The 19,884-nt window shown below is 39.5% G+C and overlaps 1 protein-coding gene across 1 annotated transcript in view; it reads left to right on the forward strand.

The window, feature by feature from the left end:
• CHSY1 (chondroitin sulfate synthase 1) overlaps nt 1-19,884 on the forward strand; it is a 72,001-nt gene that overhangs the window by 8,962 nt on the left and 43,155 nt on the right. The window contains exon 2 of the mRNA XM_026001877.2: nt 6,758-7,253. Coding sequence (XP_025857662.2) covers nt 6,758-7,253 — 496 coding nt within the window. The remainder of the gene's footprint in view (nt 1-6,757; nt 7,254-19,884) is intronic.

Here is a 19,884-nt window from a genome sequence, read left to right on the forward strand (position 1 = left end):
ATGAGTATTTCCATTGTTTGCTGTGAACCTGGGCTCAAAGGGCAAGTTGCTATTAGCCCTTAATACCTTGGAACTGCCTCCTGGGCTAGTGCCCAGGCCATTGTTGAGGTGGGAAGCTGTAATCCATCCACCAACAGCTTTATTCAGGAGAAAAAAAGTCTTAATGCTTGCTTTCACCTTAAGTCTACTTTTTAGGATTAATGGTAAGGAATATAATTTGATTTCTCTTGAAAAAATTTTCCCCCATGATTTGTGATTTCTGTTCTATTCCCCCCACCTACTTCCAGAAAGAATTGAGATTGCTCGCTCACATCATAAGGTTACCCAGTAAGACAGTTAAAGACTTTAGAAGAAGAAACTAGTATCCGGAAACCACGTAAGAGGAAGGGTAACCAGCTAAGTACACTTGTTCCTCATACCCACACAGGACAGAGATAATGGATTGAATAATGCTTATAGCATCCTGACAAAGGGCATTCCTTCAGCTCCAGGAGAGGCCTTGAGTCATCATCACTTGAGAGCCTTGGAAGACCTCGGAGTTTTCCCAACTTCCTGATGAAGTTCCAGTGCATGGCTGCTCTGACTGGGAGCAAAGAATTGTCCTCTGTACTTTTTTGGGAGGATGAGCTAAGATTGCTGCTCCATCAGACTCCTGTAAGGAAACTCACTGTATTTGCCCTGCTTTCCGTCCCATGGGCCCCAGGGGCAGAAATTTCTGTCAGGTCTTAGTATCTAGAATCCTCCTTTCACTCCACCCCGAGCAGTGGGAAACACAGTCCTGCAGCATCTCGTGGCTGCCTGCTGATCGGGTCTCACTGCTAGCAGACAGACAGACAGACCACGTGATGGCGGTTGGTCTCACCATGTGGCTCCCTTGGTCAGGGTGGCGTCTTTGCAGAGATCTCTGGTTGGTTCCGTGTTTCCTGTGAGCACAGAGCTGAGCAGGCAGCTCCTACCAGGATTTCACCTGCCCTGGTACAGGTACCACCGTCCTGCCTTGCTCTGACTTTCTTACTTTTGTTTTACTTTGGCCTAATTTTCTTGCTCACATTTTCATTCTATATGCCTTTTGGTTACGTTATCTTAAATATTTTCTATTATAGGGAAGAATACAAATATATATATATGTATACACACACACACACACACACACACACACATATTCTTATTACCTGTCAGTTCTACAAGGGGGAAAAATGATAGTCTCCCTTCCTTCCATGACTCCAAATTCTGAGGATATTGGATCCTATGAGTCCTTTCAGACTTCTCACTATAACTGTCTGACAATATATTTAACTGTGATTTGGGGGGAAAATCACAGAAGATCTCTCTCTCTTATAAAAATCACTGTATTAAAAATTAGAAAATGTAAAAGAAAGTACTCAATCTTACTCTATTTTTCTTTAGTTTTTGTCCATTGGATAGAATAAAAATTATTACAGAAGTAGAATTTTCTGATGTCAAATCTTTTCATTTCTTTGGATCCTTTTTAGCTTAAAGTTTTTACTAGATTAAGAAAAAAAATTTTTTTTCCATTCTAAATATACCTATCTGTTGCAGAAAATTCAGAAAATGTAGAAAATATGAAGAAAATTAAATGTTTTCTGGTCCTCCATCCAAAAATAATCATAGTAAACACTTCGGGTTAAAGTTGTACAATATTTTTGTATGTGTACTTTTGTTCCTTTAATAGTACACATCACAAGGATGTACTCTTGCCTGCTTATTAAATTTGTCCATGTATTATGAATGTGTCCTTCAGACAGGAGTCATGCTATAGATGCAATTTTGTACAGAAGTGTATTTTACATAGTTTTTCTGAAAACAGTAACCAAACAGAAAGGGAGACTATGAGAAGTCCTGAGTCAGCAAAGGCATTCCTTAGCGAAGCTAATATTGTCCAGCTGCATCACTTAACTGTGATTTAACTTGGTGTAGGGATAGCATTTAGAGGCCAGGAGGAAAAGATGATAGCTTGCTTGGCTCTCTCCAATTTCAGTTGTCTTATCTGTGCTTTAGCAAGAGTTGGTTATCAGTGCATTGAAAATTGAGCTTGCTGGCAAGGGCCTCTGCAAATGTTCTGTGGTTTCAATTAAGGGAGAACTCTTTGCTCCCGGTAACAAATGTGTCGATGGCAAAGTTGACATTTGCTTATGAAAATAAGGAGCTTGACCTGTTTCTGTCACGGAAAGAAGGCCGGTCTTGCTTCTTCTGCAGTGTCTCCTTTACTTCTTTCCCATTATTAAGGCACTCCCCCAAGTCCCCCAGGATGGTGAATCATGATTTCTGTTCCAGAATACTCTAACTTTCCAGAGCTCCTGAAGCCAAAGGTACCGTAAATGAAAAGATCATAATTTCTTAAGATTGGAGGATTTGCAGAAACTTCATTTTGAGAGATTTCCCTCAAACTACCAGTCATTTAGAACAGAAGAGGCCAGCTTGAGGTTTTTCCCTGGGTTACCTAAAAAGGAAAAGATAATAATTGGGTGGAGTTACCATAAAACTGCAGAGAGGGTTTTAAGGATGATTTGAGGTTAGATTGTCTGTTTTTAAAATTAATTGGTTTCTCTTCTTAGACAAATTACATGATTTCAAGTCACAGTTAAGGCATTAATTGCTTCAGTGATGGTTGTTCTGTTAGCACTTCCTTTGAGTGTCTGCTGGGGCATTTCGGAACCCAGACGAAAATGCATTTTGATGCTCAGGCTGAGATGAAGGATTCCAGTGTTTAGAAGTGAAAACAGTTTTAAAAGTTAAGGTCTTACTAGACTTTCACCCTAACATTGTCTAAGATTGACAGTAAATCGGAATTCTTGCAGATAGCTTGAGTGTCAGGTTTTTAGCCAGAAATGTGAGAAGTGACGTTTTCTGTAATGCCTCCACAGTGATGTGTGATCCTGTGACCGATTGCTTCAGGTTCAGCCCACACTTTCTCTTTCACTGTCTTATTTGCACATTCCTGTCTTCCCTAATAAGTTACACTGACATAATGCTTACTGCGTGCTGGGCTGATGTCTGAGCACAGTAGATTTTGAATCCAACTGACCCTCCCAGCAACCCTGTAAGGCAGGTAGCATGATTGTCCCCAGCTGACAGACAAGGAGGGGGAGGCACACAGAGGCTTACCCCGAGTGAAGCCAGGGCTCTTACCCCAAAAGCCTGATTCCAGAACCCATGCTCTTACCATTGTACTGTGCCGTCTCTTGAATAGGTGGTTCCTTTGAAGGCAGACATTGGCTTACCCACCTCACATCTCAGGGAATGTCATGGTGTTTTAGGATCTTAACAGCTTCTGGGGGTTGGCTACTTCCATACTTTTTTGAACTTAGTCTTTTGTATTAATCACATTTTAGTTCAGAAGCAATTGGGTAGAAGCTAAAGTTTAGTTGATTTTATTCACTATCCATGTGTAATCAGTTATGAGATAATACAGACTATTTAGCTTTAAATTACATTTCAGAAGTACTGTGAATGGTAGTATATTTTAACTCCATCAGGCCTGTGAATTTTACCTCTTAGTAATTGTTTTCTGGTTGTGGTTTGATTAAATCAGGTTCTTTCTGCATGTAGGAATGGTAGGAAATGGTAGTGTGTCTTATGGAAAGTGATAAACTCACTTGGAAATGTCTCAGAAATGATTTCTGCAGATTTCCGTGTACACACACACACACACACAAACACTTTAAGTCACTTTTTTCATTTAAGTGAGCAGGATGTGTTGACTTCACTTATGTGCCAACTACTGAAATTATTTACTTTTTCAAATAATTGTTGTGACCACCAAACAAAAATTTCTACTGAAGGAAGGAATCGGGCTCCTTGACCTGAATGGGGGTCCTCTTAGTATGTCTTCAACACCTTTGTTGTCACCAACTTCCTGGGGGTGGGAGGTTGTCTCCCCTCTAGATTAGCATGCTAGAAGGGGGTCTTTAGGTTATATTATATATTCTGTGTAGGTTGTAGTTCATTCTCATCTTTAAAAAGACTTGTCTCAATGGAAAGGGTGGTTTCTCTTTAATTGTCCTGTTCCTGCCACATTTACTTTTCAACCTTTTCTTCAGGAGCTTATGCTTTCTGAAAATGAAGTATATAGTACCTGGTACGGCATCTGGAGTCCCATCAGGTTCCATATATACCGAATTCTTGGTTAAAAAGTTTTGTACATGGCATAAGACTCCATAGGCCCATTTAAAATCCATAGGCATTAAGGGGAAAACATTACTGCTGCTGTCTTCCGTCATTTGAAGATGCACATTTTTACCCCCACATTTTAACATCTCAAATCAGGATACATTTTACAGTTGCTGGCATCATGTGGTTATGATTGGCACTGTTTTTTTCTATCTTATTGGTACAAAAAACAATGGTGTATCTTACAGTTAACATTCTAGTTTTGATGAAAAATGATGTATATTTAGTCCTTGGTTTTTCAAGAAGAAGCATGTTTGACAAAAAGTTCACTGAATTCTTCCTCTGCTTAATTAGAGATTTTTTTTTTTTTTTTTTTTAAGATTTTTATGTATTTATTAGAGAGAGAACATGGAATGGAGGGGCAGAGAGAAAGAGGGAGAAGCAGACTCCCTGGCTGAGTAGGCAGGGGATGGATCCCAGGACCCTGAGATCATGACCTGTGCCCAAGGCAGACAGGCACATGCTTAACCAACAGAGCCACCCAGGTGCCCCATTGAATGAGAAAAGTTTGAAGTCATTTTGTATTCCTAATATTTGGGCTAGGAAGAGAATTAAAAGCCAATAATTGCTTTTTAAGTGCTTTATTGTAGATTGTTTATGGAATTAGAAAATAATGCCTTGCAGTAGAAATTTAGTTTTGCAGATGTAAAGGTTCTGGAGATGGAGGAAGGTGTTGATGTTGAAGAACAATGTGAATGTGCTTAATTGCACTGAACATTATGCTTAAAAACATGGTTAAGGATCGGATCCCTGGGTGGTGCAGCGGTTCGGCGCCTGCCTTTGGCCCAGGGCGCGATCCTGGAGACCCGGGATCGAATCCCACATCGGGCTCCCGGTGCATGGAGCCTGCTTCTCCCTCTGCCTGTGTCTCTGCCTCTCTCTCTCTCTCTGTGTGACTATCATAAATAAATAAAAATTATAAAAAAATGGTTAAAATGATAAATTTCTTTTTTAAAAAAAATTTTTTATTATTATTTATTTATGATAGTCACAGAGAGAGAGAACCAGAGGTTTGGTGTGTATCTTTTTCTCTTCCTGAGACTTTACATTTAAGATGTGTGTGGTTTTCATTCACACTTCAAGGTCACTTTTCACCACAATATATTTGTGACAGATAAGTAAAACAAAAATATATTGGGGGAGAATAGCACCTGGGAAGCGTTCTTTTTTATAATATTAGGGCTGAATTGACTGCTTCATTTTATATTCTGTGATCAATTTATCCTAGAAGTCATCTGTGTAAATGCGTTTCTTAGATGAACTACTATGAGTATGAAGAAAACATAAGAAAAGATAACCCAATGGCCTTCAATCAGGTGTTCAGCAGCAGGATTGCTTACTGTTTCTTTCTCATTCATCACCAGTTTCTCCTCCAGCAGTGGGAGGAGCAGCACCCCCTGAAGACACTTGTCACCTGGGCTGTCAAAGCAGTTCTCACCTGTGGCCTCATCCCTCTCCTCCACGGCCCCCTGGAGGGCTGCAGAAAGCACGCCTCTCATCTACTTCTACCCCATTCCTTCCATAGCTTGTATAGTGCGAAGGGTGTCTGCTCCCCTCATGCAGCCTGACAGTCACCTCTGTCTCGGCGAAGCATTCTCTGCGCTGTGTGTCTAGTTTGCGTTCTTTCTGTATGCTCTTTAAGTCAGTCTGGGTGCCTTTCTTTCAGAGTGCGTGTTTTAGTTCTACCATTATGTACACTTGTGTGTGACATGTGACTGCTTTGATAAACCTCTGTCTCTCCCAATGACAGCTCCATGAATCGGTGTCTATGTTTTGCATGCATCCCCCTGGCCTTGCACATACTTGGCACTTGATGTGAGGTCAGAGAAACTTCATTGAAGAATTTGATTTTTTAAAAAATAATTTTATTTTTTATTTGAATTCAGTTAGTTAACATATAGTGTATTACTAGTTTTCGAGGTAGAGTGCAGTGATTCATCAGTTGTGTATCACACTCAATGCTCATGACATCAAGTGTCCTCCTTAATGCCCATCCCAGTTACCTGCCCTCCAGCAACCCTGTTTGTTTCCTAGAGTTAAGAGCTCTTAAGGTTTGTGTCTCTCTCTAATTTTGTCTTGTTTTATTATGCTGAGTGAAATCAGTCAATCAGAAAGACAATTATATGATTTTACTCATACGTGGAATTTAAGAAACAAAGCAGGATCATAGGGGAAGGGAGGCCAAAATAAAAGAATTTGATTTTTTAATTGTCTTATTGAGTGGAGGAGTTTGTGGGCAGGGACTTGATAGTATCAGAAAATTGACCTGGAGATTCAGACCTTGGTACCCTGCCAATTTGGTTTTCAGCCACAGCTGAAACTTAGTTATCCTGGAAAAATTTTAACACTTCATCATTCTTTTTTGTTGGGGTTCTTTTGAAAGTGAATTTGGGCTTTGCAGTACCTCCTAGCCTGGGCTGCCGTTAAAGGAAAGGAAGCAGGTCAAGTAGCTTTTTTATCATTCCTATTGAACATACAGTGATTTAACATGAGTAGATACATGAATTTCTGGAAATGAGAAGCTTGAAATAAACTGTTCTCTCACTGGTACTTATTTTAATTCCAGAACATGGTCCAAGACAATTCCTGGGAAAGTCGAATTCTTCTCTAGTGAGGGTTCAGACACATCGATACCAATTCCAATAGTGCCACTACGGGGCGTGGACGACTCCTACCCACCCCAGAAGAAGTCTTTCATGATGCTCAAGTACATGCATGACCACTACTTGGACAAGTATGAATGGTTTATGAGAGCAGACGATGACGTGTATATCAAAGGAGACCGTCTGGAGAATTTTCTGAGGAGTTTGAATAGCAGTGAGCCCCTCTTTCTTGGGCAGACAGGACTGGGCACTACGGAAGAAATGGGGAAACTGGCCCTGGAACCTGGTGAGAACTTCTGCATGGGGGGACCCGGTGTGATCATGAGCCGGGAGGTTCTCCGGAGAATGGTACCACACATTGGAAAGTGTCTCCGAGAAATGTACACTACTCATGAGGACGTGGAGGTGGGAAGATGTGTCCGGAGGTTTGCGGGGGTGCAGTGTGTCTGGTCTTATGAGGTAAGAACAGAAAAAAAAAAAAAATTTGTTAATTTCATCATTAGTTGCTAACCAATCATAGGAAACCACTGATAATATAAGCCTTCTTTAAGGCTTGAAGTTGGTAATGAAGTTATTGCACATTTTTACCTTAGTTTTTATAATTTGAATTCCTTTAGCACCTTTTATCCTTCATTTTTAGGACATACCTTCTGTACTTTTGTCCTGAAAGCTTAGTTAGTAATGGTATTTGGAGCCCAAAGAAACGCTATAGTTCACTGTAGGTAACAGTGATATTTTCATAATTATCCAGAAAATTCATCTAATCTGACTTTTGCTGATTCTGCAGATGTGATTGCAAGTGTGTCAACATTCCCTGTCCCTCTTCTCCCAAAGGCCTGACTTTTCTTATCTGGTCATGTTGACCCACACAGTTTTAAAACTTGACATGTTTAGAATTCATAAAATGAGTAATGATATTTTTAAAAAAGCCAATAGCATTTGACTTTGCATTTATTTTAAATCTTGACTTTTTAGACAGTTATTTGTAATTGGTAAGTTGCAATATGGTTGTTCTTTATTGAATAGTTGGTAGGCAATCTGAGTTATCTTGACAGATGAGTGCAGTTTTTGGTAGGAAGTTGACTTGTAGGTGCTTTCTCTTTAAATGTTCTCCAGAACATGAGTTAGCTTTTGACTTTTCTCTGTTTTTATTGGCAGATGTGCCTGCAGTTACAGGATCTGATACTAGTCAGAGTAGAAAACATTATTTAGGTTGTGTTGTGTTTAGATCGATAAACTACTGATAGTTATAAGGAACAGAGGGAATTTCTAGACCTTTGCCCGAGAAAAAGAAACATACTTTCTGATGTAAACTGTTAGCTTTTGTTGGGATTTAATTTTCTAAAGGGCCTGAGTGAAGAAAGAGTATTCTTGCCAGTACTTGCCCTCACCACCACCCCCAGACTTGCTTTTAAAGGTTTCCTAATAACTGTTTTTTTCGTTGGAACTCTTAGGGAACTGAACATTTTCAAGAATACAGGAAGTAGTTTTCATGTTCCTTTCTAATTATAAAAGATACATTTTTAAATCCCAAATATAATTTGAGTGAAACCTCTGATTTCTGTGGGTCTCTTCCCCCTCCACACCCCGACCCCTGCCCCTGCAGGGAGGATTGGTCACTGGATTGGGGGAGGGGGCATCGGGAGGATCTCTGTCGTCATGGATTTTTGCAGGGAGGAAAGCTCTTTGGGGATGTCATGCGGTTTCAAGCAGAATACAAAAGGCAGTGTTTCTGCATTTTCCCCATTTTTAATTTAGCAGTTACAACCTTAGTATGTTTCATTATGGTTAAAACATGTAGTGCCTTGTGTATTTTGGAATGTTTTATGCTACCTCTGATCTCTGAAGCTAGCCCTCCTGCTGGAATTGTAGCAGATAGGCCAACCTTCTGAGAGAATTTTTAAAATACGTGCCTCGGTGTTGTATCTTAAATACTGCTAGATAGATAGCAATAGAGACAATTTCTTGTTTATCAAGAACTCTGACCTAGCAGTAGTGCCAAGATGTTGTTAGAAAGTATTGTCCTGGGGCTGCAGGGGTTGGGAGATAGTTTTAGGGCTGTTTTCCCCCTGTTATTTTGTAATAGCCGAAATTCTCTAAGGCTTGAAGTTGGGATGCTGGAAATCATCCTTTCTGGACACCAGGAGCCATTTCTTTGACCAGAGGCACCTGGTAAATGACCTTATTAAATAAGTAAAGGGATCTGGTGGATGAGGAAGCTCCCTGAGTGGTTCCCTGTCCCTGCCTAGGCTCTCCCAAGAAGTGTGGGCAGTGTGGGGGTGGTCAGCTTTGGGTGGTGTCCCCACTGCTTCTCATGTGTGTAAATGCCTCACAGTGACAGCTTTTCCTAGGTACTGCCCTTTTGCGAGCTCCCTTTGTGAGAGATTATTTTCTCCCCAAAGTGGCTTGTCTTTTCACTTTAAATGTGGTATTCACATGCAAATTGTGAATTTTAAGTGTAGTTTAAAATTTCTTTCTTTTCCTCTCTGGTTTGTGCTTGTGAATTTAAAGTGTAGTCTTAAATTTCTTTCTTTTCCTCTCTGGGTTATGCTTTGTCTTGGATAAGAAATTCTCCCCTTTCTTGGGTGACAGGAATGATCTTCCAGATATTTTTCTGCATATTTAAAATTTTGTCTTTCATACACAGTTCTTCATCTTTCTCATTTTTTTTTTTTTTATTTACGATAGTCACAGAGAGGGAGAGAGAGAGAGAGAGAGGCAGAGACACAAGCAGAGGGAGAAGCAGGCTCCATGCACCGGGAGCCCGACGTGGGATTCGATCCCGGGTCTCCAGGATCGCGCCCTGAGCCAAAGGCAGGCGCCAAACCGCTGCGCCACCCAGGGATCCCCATCTTTCTCATTTTTAAGAATTACCTCTATGGGGACATGTGCCATTTTATTAGACCTTTGATTTCTTTTGCTTTTTTTGGTAGGGCTTTCAGTGCTCTTAACCTAAGTTGTTATTAGCATTTATCATTGTGTTCACCACTCAGGCAAGATGAATCCCTCCAGTGGATGAGAACTTCCTGTAAATCTAGTTTCCCCATTAAGGCTCACATTATGAGAAATGATTGAGGTGGAGTCTTATGTTAAAGACACTTATGTTAATAAGCTTTGGGTCTCAGAAGGTGCTTATTTAGCTCTTATAAATCTAGCTGGAAGGTGTAAATTTTTTTTTCAAGTTGAAATAATGCCTTGGGATTACACTTACATAATTAAAATGGCTCAAAAGAAACAACTCTCATAATCAAAATCCGGATTCATTTCTAAGCTTGACTTATTATTGGTGGCTATTTACTAATATATGGCTTTTAAAAAAGATTTTATTTATTTATTCATGAGAGACACACAGGGAGAGAGGCAGAGACAGGCAGAGGGAGAAGCAGACTCCATGCAGGGAGCCCGATGTGGGACTTGATCCCGGACCCCGGGATCACGCCCTGGGCCTAAAGGCTGGTGCTCAACTGCTGAGCCACCCAGGCGTCCCAATATATGGCTTTTAAAAAAACTTTATTTGGAAATAATTTTAATTTCACAGAAAAAAAATTGCATAAAGGATCCATATACCCTAACCCTATACTCAAATTAACCTGTTAACATTTTATACCATTATCTTTTTCCACTGTTCCTGAGTGTCTTCCCCCATCCCTGCGTACAGGGACATAGACCTGCCCCTCATTTAAGACTATCTTACCATTGTAGCCCTTTACTTTAACTAACATCAATGTGTTTTGACTAAGAATAGGGAAATTCTCTTATATAACCACAGTAGAGTTTAAATTCAACATGGAAACTTTAACCTACCATTTATATTCTGATTTTTCCCTGTTGACGCGGTCCAGTCCCATGTAACAGTGTTCCCTTCTCCCTTCTCCATCTCAGGACCCAGCCTAGAGATTGCATTTGGTTGTCATGCCTCCAAAGCCACCTGCAGGCTGGACCATTTGCACAAGCCTCTTTGTCTTTTGTTACCTTGGCATTTTGGCTTAGTGGCTTTAAATACTTCATTTTCATACTAAGAAGTTGTGGTTGCAATATAGAAGACTAAACTATAAGATGATTTTAGTAATGCTCCTCAATGCTTACTGAGACCTCCCAGCCCAGATAAATACAGCCTTACAAGTAGGGTCTTCTAGGAAACCACTAGGCAAGAATATGGGCCTTGAGGCTGTTAATACTGTTGGAAAGGTGGAGCATGCAAACCCGGCTCCCCCTTTTCACATGAGTTTGGTGTTATAAGTCAAAGGCACACAAGATTTTTTTGAGAAACATTATTGAAAAGTTTGAAACAATTTATTTAGGCAAACAAATGAAATACTATACCACTCTTTTAATAAGGGAACATAAAGACAGTTGACCTAATCTTTTCATTTTATTTTTGACTTTTTACTGAAGTATATTATACCTATGGAAAAGTGCACAGATTAATCAGTCAGTGTAGAGCTCGGTGGATTTTCACAAACAGAACACAGCTGGGTGACCAGCAACCAGATCTTGCTTTTCTTATTTTAACTGAACATTTGACTAGTAATGAAGGCATTTCGAGTAGAAAATTATCATTACCAATGAAAGCGGGAAAGGGTTTCTTTCTTTTTTTTAAAAGATTTTATTTATTTATTCATAGAGACACAGAAAGAGAGAGAGAGAGAGAGAGAGGCAGAGACGCAGGCAGAGGGAGAAGTGGGCTCCATGCAGGGAACCTGACATGGGACTCGATCCTGGGTCTCCAGGATGACATCCCGGACTGCAGGCAGCACTAAACAGCTGCACCACTGGGGCTGCCCTTGTGATAGTAATCTTAAAGATAAAACCGTACAGGGAAGGGGTAAGATCAGTGATGTTCTTTGTGAGGAAGGTATATCATCAGTGGAATTTGGGAATTTAAAGCAAAATATGAAAAAAGAGAAGATTTTTCCTTGTTCGTCTGACTGGCTTATAAAGGAATGTGGAACATTTTTCTGTGAGAAGCCTGGGAATTTTTTTCTTTAATAATGGAAGACATAATGTTTCTTAATGCTGGTTGTCATAGAGCTGACTTGTGTCTAGGGGTTTCTTCCTCATGCCTTTGAGTTGTTAACCTTACCTGGCCGAGAACCTGGCAGGCCCCTAATTGGCCAGAATAAGGTGCTCCAAACACTGATCACTAACGCTGTTTCTCCAAGGTAGAGCCCTGCGTGGTTTTATATGGAGCTTTTTGTTCTGCTTTGATGGCTCAGTCTCCAAGCTCCTAACAGATCATAAGGGCAATGATCATCCACAAAAGGGCACTACTATATAAAGACTGTATCAACAGTGAGTGGGAAGGACACAAAGAAGTGAAAAATAAGATAAAATGAGACTGTGAACAGACAGAAGTCTAAGACCCACCACTGTGTTATTGATTTTTAATTTCGTTCCATATGGTTGGAGAACGTATTTTGTTTTATTTCAGTTCTTTTAAATTTGTTGAGACTTTTTTTTATGACCTAACATATGGTTGGTTACGCTGGAGAGTGTTGTTTATGCACTTGAGAGGAACATTTGTTCTGCTGTGGAGTGTTCTGTGGATCCCTTAGGTCTAGTTAATTGTATGTTGACCATGGTCTTTTTCCATGTTTGTCTGTCTAGTTGTTCTACCCATTATTGAAAGTGGGACATTGAAGTCTCTGATATTGTTGGGTTGTCAGTTTCTCCCTTTATTTGTGTTGGTTATTGCTTCATGTATTTTTGGGCTCTGTTAGATGCATTTATGCTTATAACTGTTATAACTGCACTCATGGATGGATGAACCCTTTTATCATAAATTTCCTTCTTTGTCTTTAGTGACAATTTTTGTCTTGAAATCTATTTTGTCTGATAGTATAACCATTCCAGGACTCTTGTGGTTACTGTCTCATGGTGTATCTTTTTCATACATTTGCTTTCAGCCTGTTTTTTTTTTTTTTTTTTTAAGAGTTTATTTCACTGAGAGAGGGGTGTGTGCCCTGAGGGAGGGGTGGAGGGAGAGGGAGAGGGAGAAAGAAAATCCCAGGCAGAATCCACACTGAGCGAGGAGCCCAACATGGGGCTCTACCTCACAACCCTGAGATCATGACCTGAGCTGAAATCAAGAGTCAGATGCTTAACCTACTGAGCCACTCAGACACCCCTGTTTGTGTCTTTGAATCTAAAATGTCTCTTATAGATAGCATGTAGTTGGATCAGTTTTTAATTGGGATGTTTAATCCATTTACATTTAATGTCATTACTGATATTGTGTCTGTCATTTTGCTGTTTGTTTCCTAGATCATGTCTCTTTTGTTTCTTTGTTCTTGCAGTGCTACCTTCTTTTGTGTTACATAGTTTTTTTTTTTATACGTTTTTACTCTCTTGTCACTTTTATTTTTTTTTTTGAGTTATTTTTGAAGAAGCTACCCTGAGTGTTACAGTTAACACCTTAACTGATAACAACATAGGTTGCATTAATACCAACTTAATAATTAGAGCATACAAAAATCTTTGCTTTGATAAAAGCTCCATTTTCTTCTTATTCCTTCCTATTATTGTCACACAAATTATATCTTTATACAGGATAGGCCCATCAACACAGATTTATAATTATTGCTTTGCATAGTCTTTTAAATCAGATTAGAGAAAAAGTGTTACAAACAGTATATTTATATTGCCCCCCCCCTTTTTTTAAGATTTTATTCATTTATTCATGACAGACAGAGAGAGAGAGAGGCAGAGACACAGGCAGAGGGAGAAGCAGGCTCCATGCAGGGAGCCTGACGTGGGACTCGATGCCGTGGGACTCAATGCCGGGTCTCCAGGATCATACCCTGGGCTGAAGGCGGTGCCAAACTGCTGGGCCATCAGGGCTGCCCTCCTTTTATGGAGTAAATGGGTAACCTATGCAGTTACCCATATTCCTTTTATTCATGTATATTTGAGTTAATGTCTAGTGTCCTTTCCCTTCAGGCTGAAAGGCCTCCTTTTCTATTTCTCATAGGATATATTTGCTAGCAACAGATTCTCTCAGCTTTTGTGTATCTGTGAATGCCTGAATTTCTCCTTCACTTTTGAAAGATGGTTTTGTTGGTAGAGAATTCTTGGTTGACAGTCTTTTTCTTTGAGCACTTTGATTGGAGGCTTTCTGGCATCCATGGTTTCTGGTGAGAAATCCGTTGTTAATCTTTCCATGGATCCCTTATAGGCAATGAGTCTCTTTTCTTGCTGCTTTTGAGGCTCTGGCTTTCAGTAGTTGGATGATGACATGTCTAGGTGTGGCTCTCTGAGTTTATTGTACTTGGAGTTCGTTGAGCTTCTTGGGTGTGTGGATTGTTTTTCATCAAACCTGGTAAGTTTTCAGCTGTTATTTCTTCAAATATTTTTGTTCTTTTTCTTGTTCTCCTTCTTTGCCTTGTGCATATGCTTAGGTTTTCTCTATTTTTCTTTATTCCTTTTCCTTTCTATTCCTCAGACTGGGTAATCTCAGTTGACCTGTCTTCAGGTTTACTGATCTTTTTTTCTATCTGTTCAAATTTGTTGTGATTTTTTTGTTGTTGTTGTTCCAGTTATCATGACTTTCAACTCCAGAATTTTCACATAGCTCTTTTTTTTTTTTTAATAATTTCTATCTCCTTATTGGCTGCTACTACCACCCCCCCACCCCCCGCATTGTCTGATAATTTCTTCTTGGAAATGGGATACTTAAAATAATATATCAACTCTGGTAGTCAGATTCTGTCCCCTCCCCAGGGTTTGATGATGTTGCTGTTGTTTGTTTAGTGACTTTTTGTAAAGTCTGTATTTTTTGTTTGTGTATAGCTACTAAAATCTGCTTGGTTTGCTTAGGGGTCAGCTAATGATTGGAAAAGATTTCCTTTGATGCTTGGAACTGTGAAGTCTCCCAGTCTTGGCTTAGGGGCTCTGTGTACTCAATGTTTGCCTTCAACACTTACCATGTAGTTTTCAGCTCTTCCTTAGCCTCACTTCCTGCTTGTACAGAGCCTCAAGGTCAACCAGAGATGAAAGCTTAGGGCCTTCTCTGGTCTTCCCTGGACATGAGCACATTTCCATGCATGTTCATGGCCTTATAGGTTCCCACAAATACATTAAAACTTTTCAAAACACCTTATGGACAAATCATACTTCAACTTTTCTTTTTAAGCTTTTTGGTTAGCCTGTGTGTTTGCCCATGCTGTTAGCCACCTCCTCAGGCAACATGATATTCAACAATTGCCTGTGATTGTTGTTGACAAATATTTTCTCCCTTCCCTGCCAAGAGGCTTTTTGTAATAGGAGGGCTCTGAGTCAGGTCAAATAAATACAGCCTTACAAGTAGGGTCTTCTAGGAAACCACTAGGCAGGTCAGATAATGACAGTTCTCTGGGAATGGGGCTTTGAAGGAGCTCCAGTCCTGCTCCGTCCCCTTCCAGTGGCTGCCAGGCTGCTGGTTTTCACCATGATTGTGGACTGTTGGTTTTCAAGGTTACCACATTGCTGGGGAAAGGGAGTAGGAATTGGCAAGTTAAAATGACACAAAATTCACTATTGCTACTAAAATTTCACTGTTTTTCTTGTAAAAATATTTCCTGGGCTATTCTAGGCCTTTGGCTAATATCCAGAGTCCTGAAAAGGTTGCCGGAAGCTGTTTTGTTCATGTTCTCTTTGCTTTTATGAAGGAGAGAATTTTTGGACATCTTTATCATTTTCCTTGATGTCAGCTAAGACTGTCAATAATGGAACCTTAGCTTCACAGCTTAAAATTTTGCCTTTTCTAGTGATATAGATCACTCTGAATATCCTCTTATCTTCTGCTTAAGGAGTCAGGGAGTTGTGCTCTAAAAATTAGAAAAACTTTCAACCAATCGGTCAACAATATTCATAAAAAAAGTTATTTTTCAAATAACTTCAGGACATCTGCTATGATCAGGACAGTTTTCTAGTTGGGGACACAGCAATGTAGAAAGTAGAGGCCCTGCTCTCTCCTATTCTATTGGGGCTGGGCTGGGGTGCAGAGAGATGGATAGTAAAGAGTAACACATGAGATGTTTAAGATGTGGCAAGGGGACAAATGTTGGAATGGGGTGAGAAAAAGGGAGACATAAAATGAGGCCAAATGGCACAAATGTCAAGGGAAGCAGGGGAATGAGTATTGAGGACATGCTCTAGGACGCACTACGCCTGGGCTTGAATCTCTATAGTTCATTCTCCACTCTTTACCAGCTTTGTGATCCTCCTGGGCAGCAAGTTGCCTAACTTCTCTGGACCTTTATCTCCTTAAAAAATGGCATAAGAAATTGGCTACCTTGTAGGATTGTTTCAAGGATAAATTGAGATGCTGCATATTATACCTAGCTAGTGCTTGGCACAGAGCTAGGGCTTATGAAATATTTCAAGTATCTGAATGAAAAGCTAAGCCATGTAGAACTCATTCCCTAAGGACTTTGCATAGGTTTTGACCTGTATAAACAAGTACTTGAATATGACTTGTAGGAACACTGGTGTTGGACTCCTTGGTTTTTGCTTTTAAATATTAGAGAAAACTATTCTGACAGAACAAATCAAAGTTGACCTAAAATGGAGAAGTTAGTTGGTTTGGACCTGTAATTATTTTATTGGCACAACAGAACCTTCTATAAGTACATAAACATCTCTGAAATGGTTTCACCACTTTGGTATATTGGAATCTTGTGCTTGTGAGGGAGGCAGTATGGATCTAAAAGCAAAGGGCTTTTGTCTTCACCATGTTCAAGTTTGGTTTGAATGTGTTAAAGATAGTTCTAGGCCTTCTTATTAATCACTTTTCTTATTATAAGGTCACTACTAGAGATACTTAACTTAGGTTGAGTTTACAGGAAAGGGCTCCTTAGCCACATAATCAGGAGGTGGAATCAGTATATCATTTTCTTTATCTTAAGCTATTAGCTGAATAGTATTTTCTTTGTAGCTGAAAAGATTGAGATCACACATGTCATCAACTCATTTCCTGTAATAAACTGACAGCCTACCTTTTCGATTACATTAGTATTCAAAGTGCTGTATGAGCCATTTTGAGGTAATAAGAGTAAAATGGGCTCTAAGGACTTACTATTAATATGTGAAAATGGGCAGATGTATATGAAGAATACCTCACTACCTAATAATAGTAAACTAACAATAAACCAGGGAAAAATTGTGTGAGCAACACAGGAAAGTGTGTAGGGCTGTGGAACCACTAGAATGGAGTGGGATAGATTGAGAGGACAGTGCGGAGGAGGCTTGAATTATCTGGGTCACCCCCTTCTCTAAAAGTGACTAGATTTTTGGACTGTTCTGCACAGTAAGGATGGTATCTTTTCACATTTGTAAGAGGTCTAGGGATGGCAACAGCAAAGCTTTGTAAAGTTTGTAATTCCAATATTTAATGGTCTTTGTTGAACTGAACTGTTAAGATTATCTGTGAAGGAACAGAGGCAAGAATGGACCTGATGGTAACGTAATGTTTGGGTCAGAAGAGACAGTCAGAGGTAAAGCTTTGTAAGGCAGAAGAAGACATGTTGTACATCAGTTTTCCAAACTCTGTGACATGGGGACCTTTTTCAGTGGGAATATTTGTGTGTGTGTGTGTGTGTGTGTGTGTGTGTGTGTGTCTGTGTGTTTGTACATCAAGTATTAGCATTGTCCATAGGTCTTACACTAGATTGCTTTCTCAAAGAGAACCTGTTTATGAGAGAATCACTTGAGGTGTTTGTTTTAGAGCAAATTTCCAAGCCCAAACCCAGAACCAGACTCTTGGCAGGTGGAGTCCAATGATCTGCAGTTTCTAGGCTTCTCTGATAGTTCTTCTTGCTTATGGGGTAAGAACCATCGATGCCATGAATACTTGGCAACATTTCTTATGATCCAGTGATATTTTGGAACTATGTAGAGACCAAAGTTATGTTTTGGTTAATTGGCATTTCATTTGATTCCTGTTCTATGCAAAGCATTGTCCTGGTAGTAGAGAAGACAAAAGGGAGTTTGGACTTTGGTCTTTTCAGTAAGAGACTTAACAGTTCAGTTGTCAGGGAAGCGAACTTGGCATACAGTGTCTGCTCATCATATATGTTTGACAGACTAATGCTTTATAATCTTTTTTCCTTTCTTCTCTCCCCTAAGCCATGTTAATTGCAGTGAGTTGTGTAGCCGGATGAAAGTCAGTGAGGATGAGTGCTGGTCAGCAATAAATCTTGAGTAATGACAAGGAAAGAAGTCCTATTTGATGTGATGATGAAAAGAAAGAACTTTTGGCCAGAGATTAAACTGACAAACAGTTTAAAGCTAAAACCAAATGATATTTTTAAAGATCTATTTGTCTCTGCAATTGATGATTTTACAAATGTCTGTTTTTGTGGTCTGGTTATAAATCTGAGCCTTAGCTTGCCTTTTTTTTCTTTTCCTTGCTTCAGCTTTTGTTGCCATGAATCATAACTTGAGATTTGTTTAATCAAACAAATTTCAGTTAAAAAAAACAAAAGGAAAGAGGGAGTTATAAAGTCTTTATTAATTACTATGGTAATTCACGGATTTTTTTGAATAATTTTCTCTCCTGGTGATGGAGCTTAATTTCCCTCCCCTTAACTGTGGGCTACCATCATTTTTTGAATGGGGTAGGGAATAGGAAAAATAGTTATTTCACAGTGGAAAACTTGACAGACACCCCCTTAACATTAGAAGTATTAAGCCGATATTTATATCATGTACTCAGATGTGATGGGATTAGATGGCTTTTCACCTGTGCCTTAGTCCTCCCAAAGCTGTAACTCCAGTGTGGTCCTGAGAAAACATACCCAAGTTGAAGGACATACAAAATACCTGACCATTGTCCTTCTAAGTTGCAAGATCATAACAAGTGAGGAAAGCCTAAGGGACTTTCACAGATGGGCAGAGACTGAGGAGACATGACAGGCAAATGCATTAGGGTCCTGGATGGGAAGAGAAGAGATATTAGTGGAAAAACCGATGAAATTTGAATAAAGCCTATGGTTTCATTAATAGTGTTATGTGAACGTCAAGTTTTTAGTTTTATTATGTGTAGTGTAGAGTGGAGTTACATAAGTTGTCCGACATTAGAGGAAGCGGGGTCAGGAGATGGGATCTCTTTCTATTGTCTTTACAGCTCTGCTATAAACCTGAAATTATTTCAAAATAAAAAGTAGTTAAACCCCAGAGATGATCAAATTGGACACACAGAAGTGGAGTGTATGGTGCTGACCGCTCAGTGCCCTGGGGAACTGGGGTGAAGCCACAGAAGACTGGATCTTCTGTGAGTTTAAGTGGATATTGTGCAGGATGTGATTTTTAGCTTATTGACTTCTAGGAAATTGAAGACAGAAAGGTCTTTGTTTGGGAGGGCTGCAGATTTCTAGCCCTCATAAAGAGCTTATCATTTGAGCAGGCTTATAATGCACCGTGTTATTACTGTAAGAAATTTGTAATGGTACCATTACAGCAAAACTTTTCCCTGGCTAAAAAGAATCTTTCAGCATTCACTTAGCAATTTAACGCTAGTGCTCTAATGTCATCATGGTTAACCCTATAATGTTTTGTTCCTGGGTTTTCTCTCAGTAAGCCCTTGTGAGGATAAAGAAATTGGTCCAAAGTTATTTTCTTTCCTGTCTGGCACTTATTTTCAAGGATTTTTCTATTGAAAAATACTGTAGGTACTACTTTTCCTTTTGTATACGTTAATACCTGTGCATTCCCCTTCAACAGGAATATTCAATTTTAAGAAAGAAGACTTGTTTTTATTTATAATTATGTGGTTTACTTAAGGCAGAAAGAGGAGTTCATTTTTTTTTTAAACCACCTGAGGAATGCCTGTTGGCTTTTTATATTGTTATGAGTTGATTCTGCAATAATTTGGAATTCTAGTTGTTTCATTAGGAGAAGATGGGTATGGAAATTGAAATATCCCAGATGATATAAATACACTTATATTTTTTTAAATGGTTAGCTCCTTAAATAAGTTATCCTGTATGCCTGCTCTCTGACAGGCCCTGCTCTAGACACTGTGGCTGCAGCAGTGAGCAGAGCAACGCTTGCTCTCATGATGCATTTACTTCTTTATGGAGACATCAGAGGAGACAAATATATACTGGCAGAT

Source organism: Vulpes vulpes, chromosome 14 (assembly GCF_048418805.1).
Source record: "Vulpes vulpes isolate BD-2025 chromosome 14, VulVul3, whole genome shotgun sequence".
Taxonomy (NCBI): domain Eukaryota; kingdom Metazoa; phylum Chordata; class Mammalia; order Carnivora; family Canidae; genus Vulpes; species Vulpes vulpes.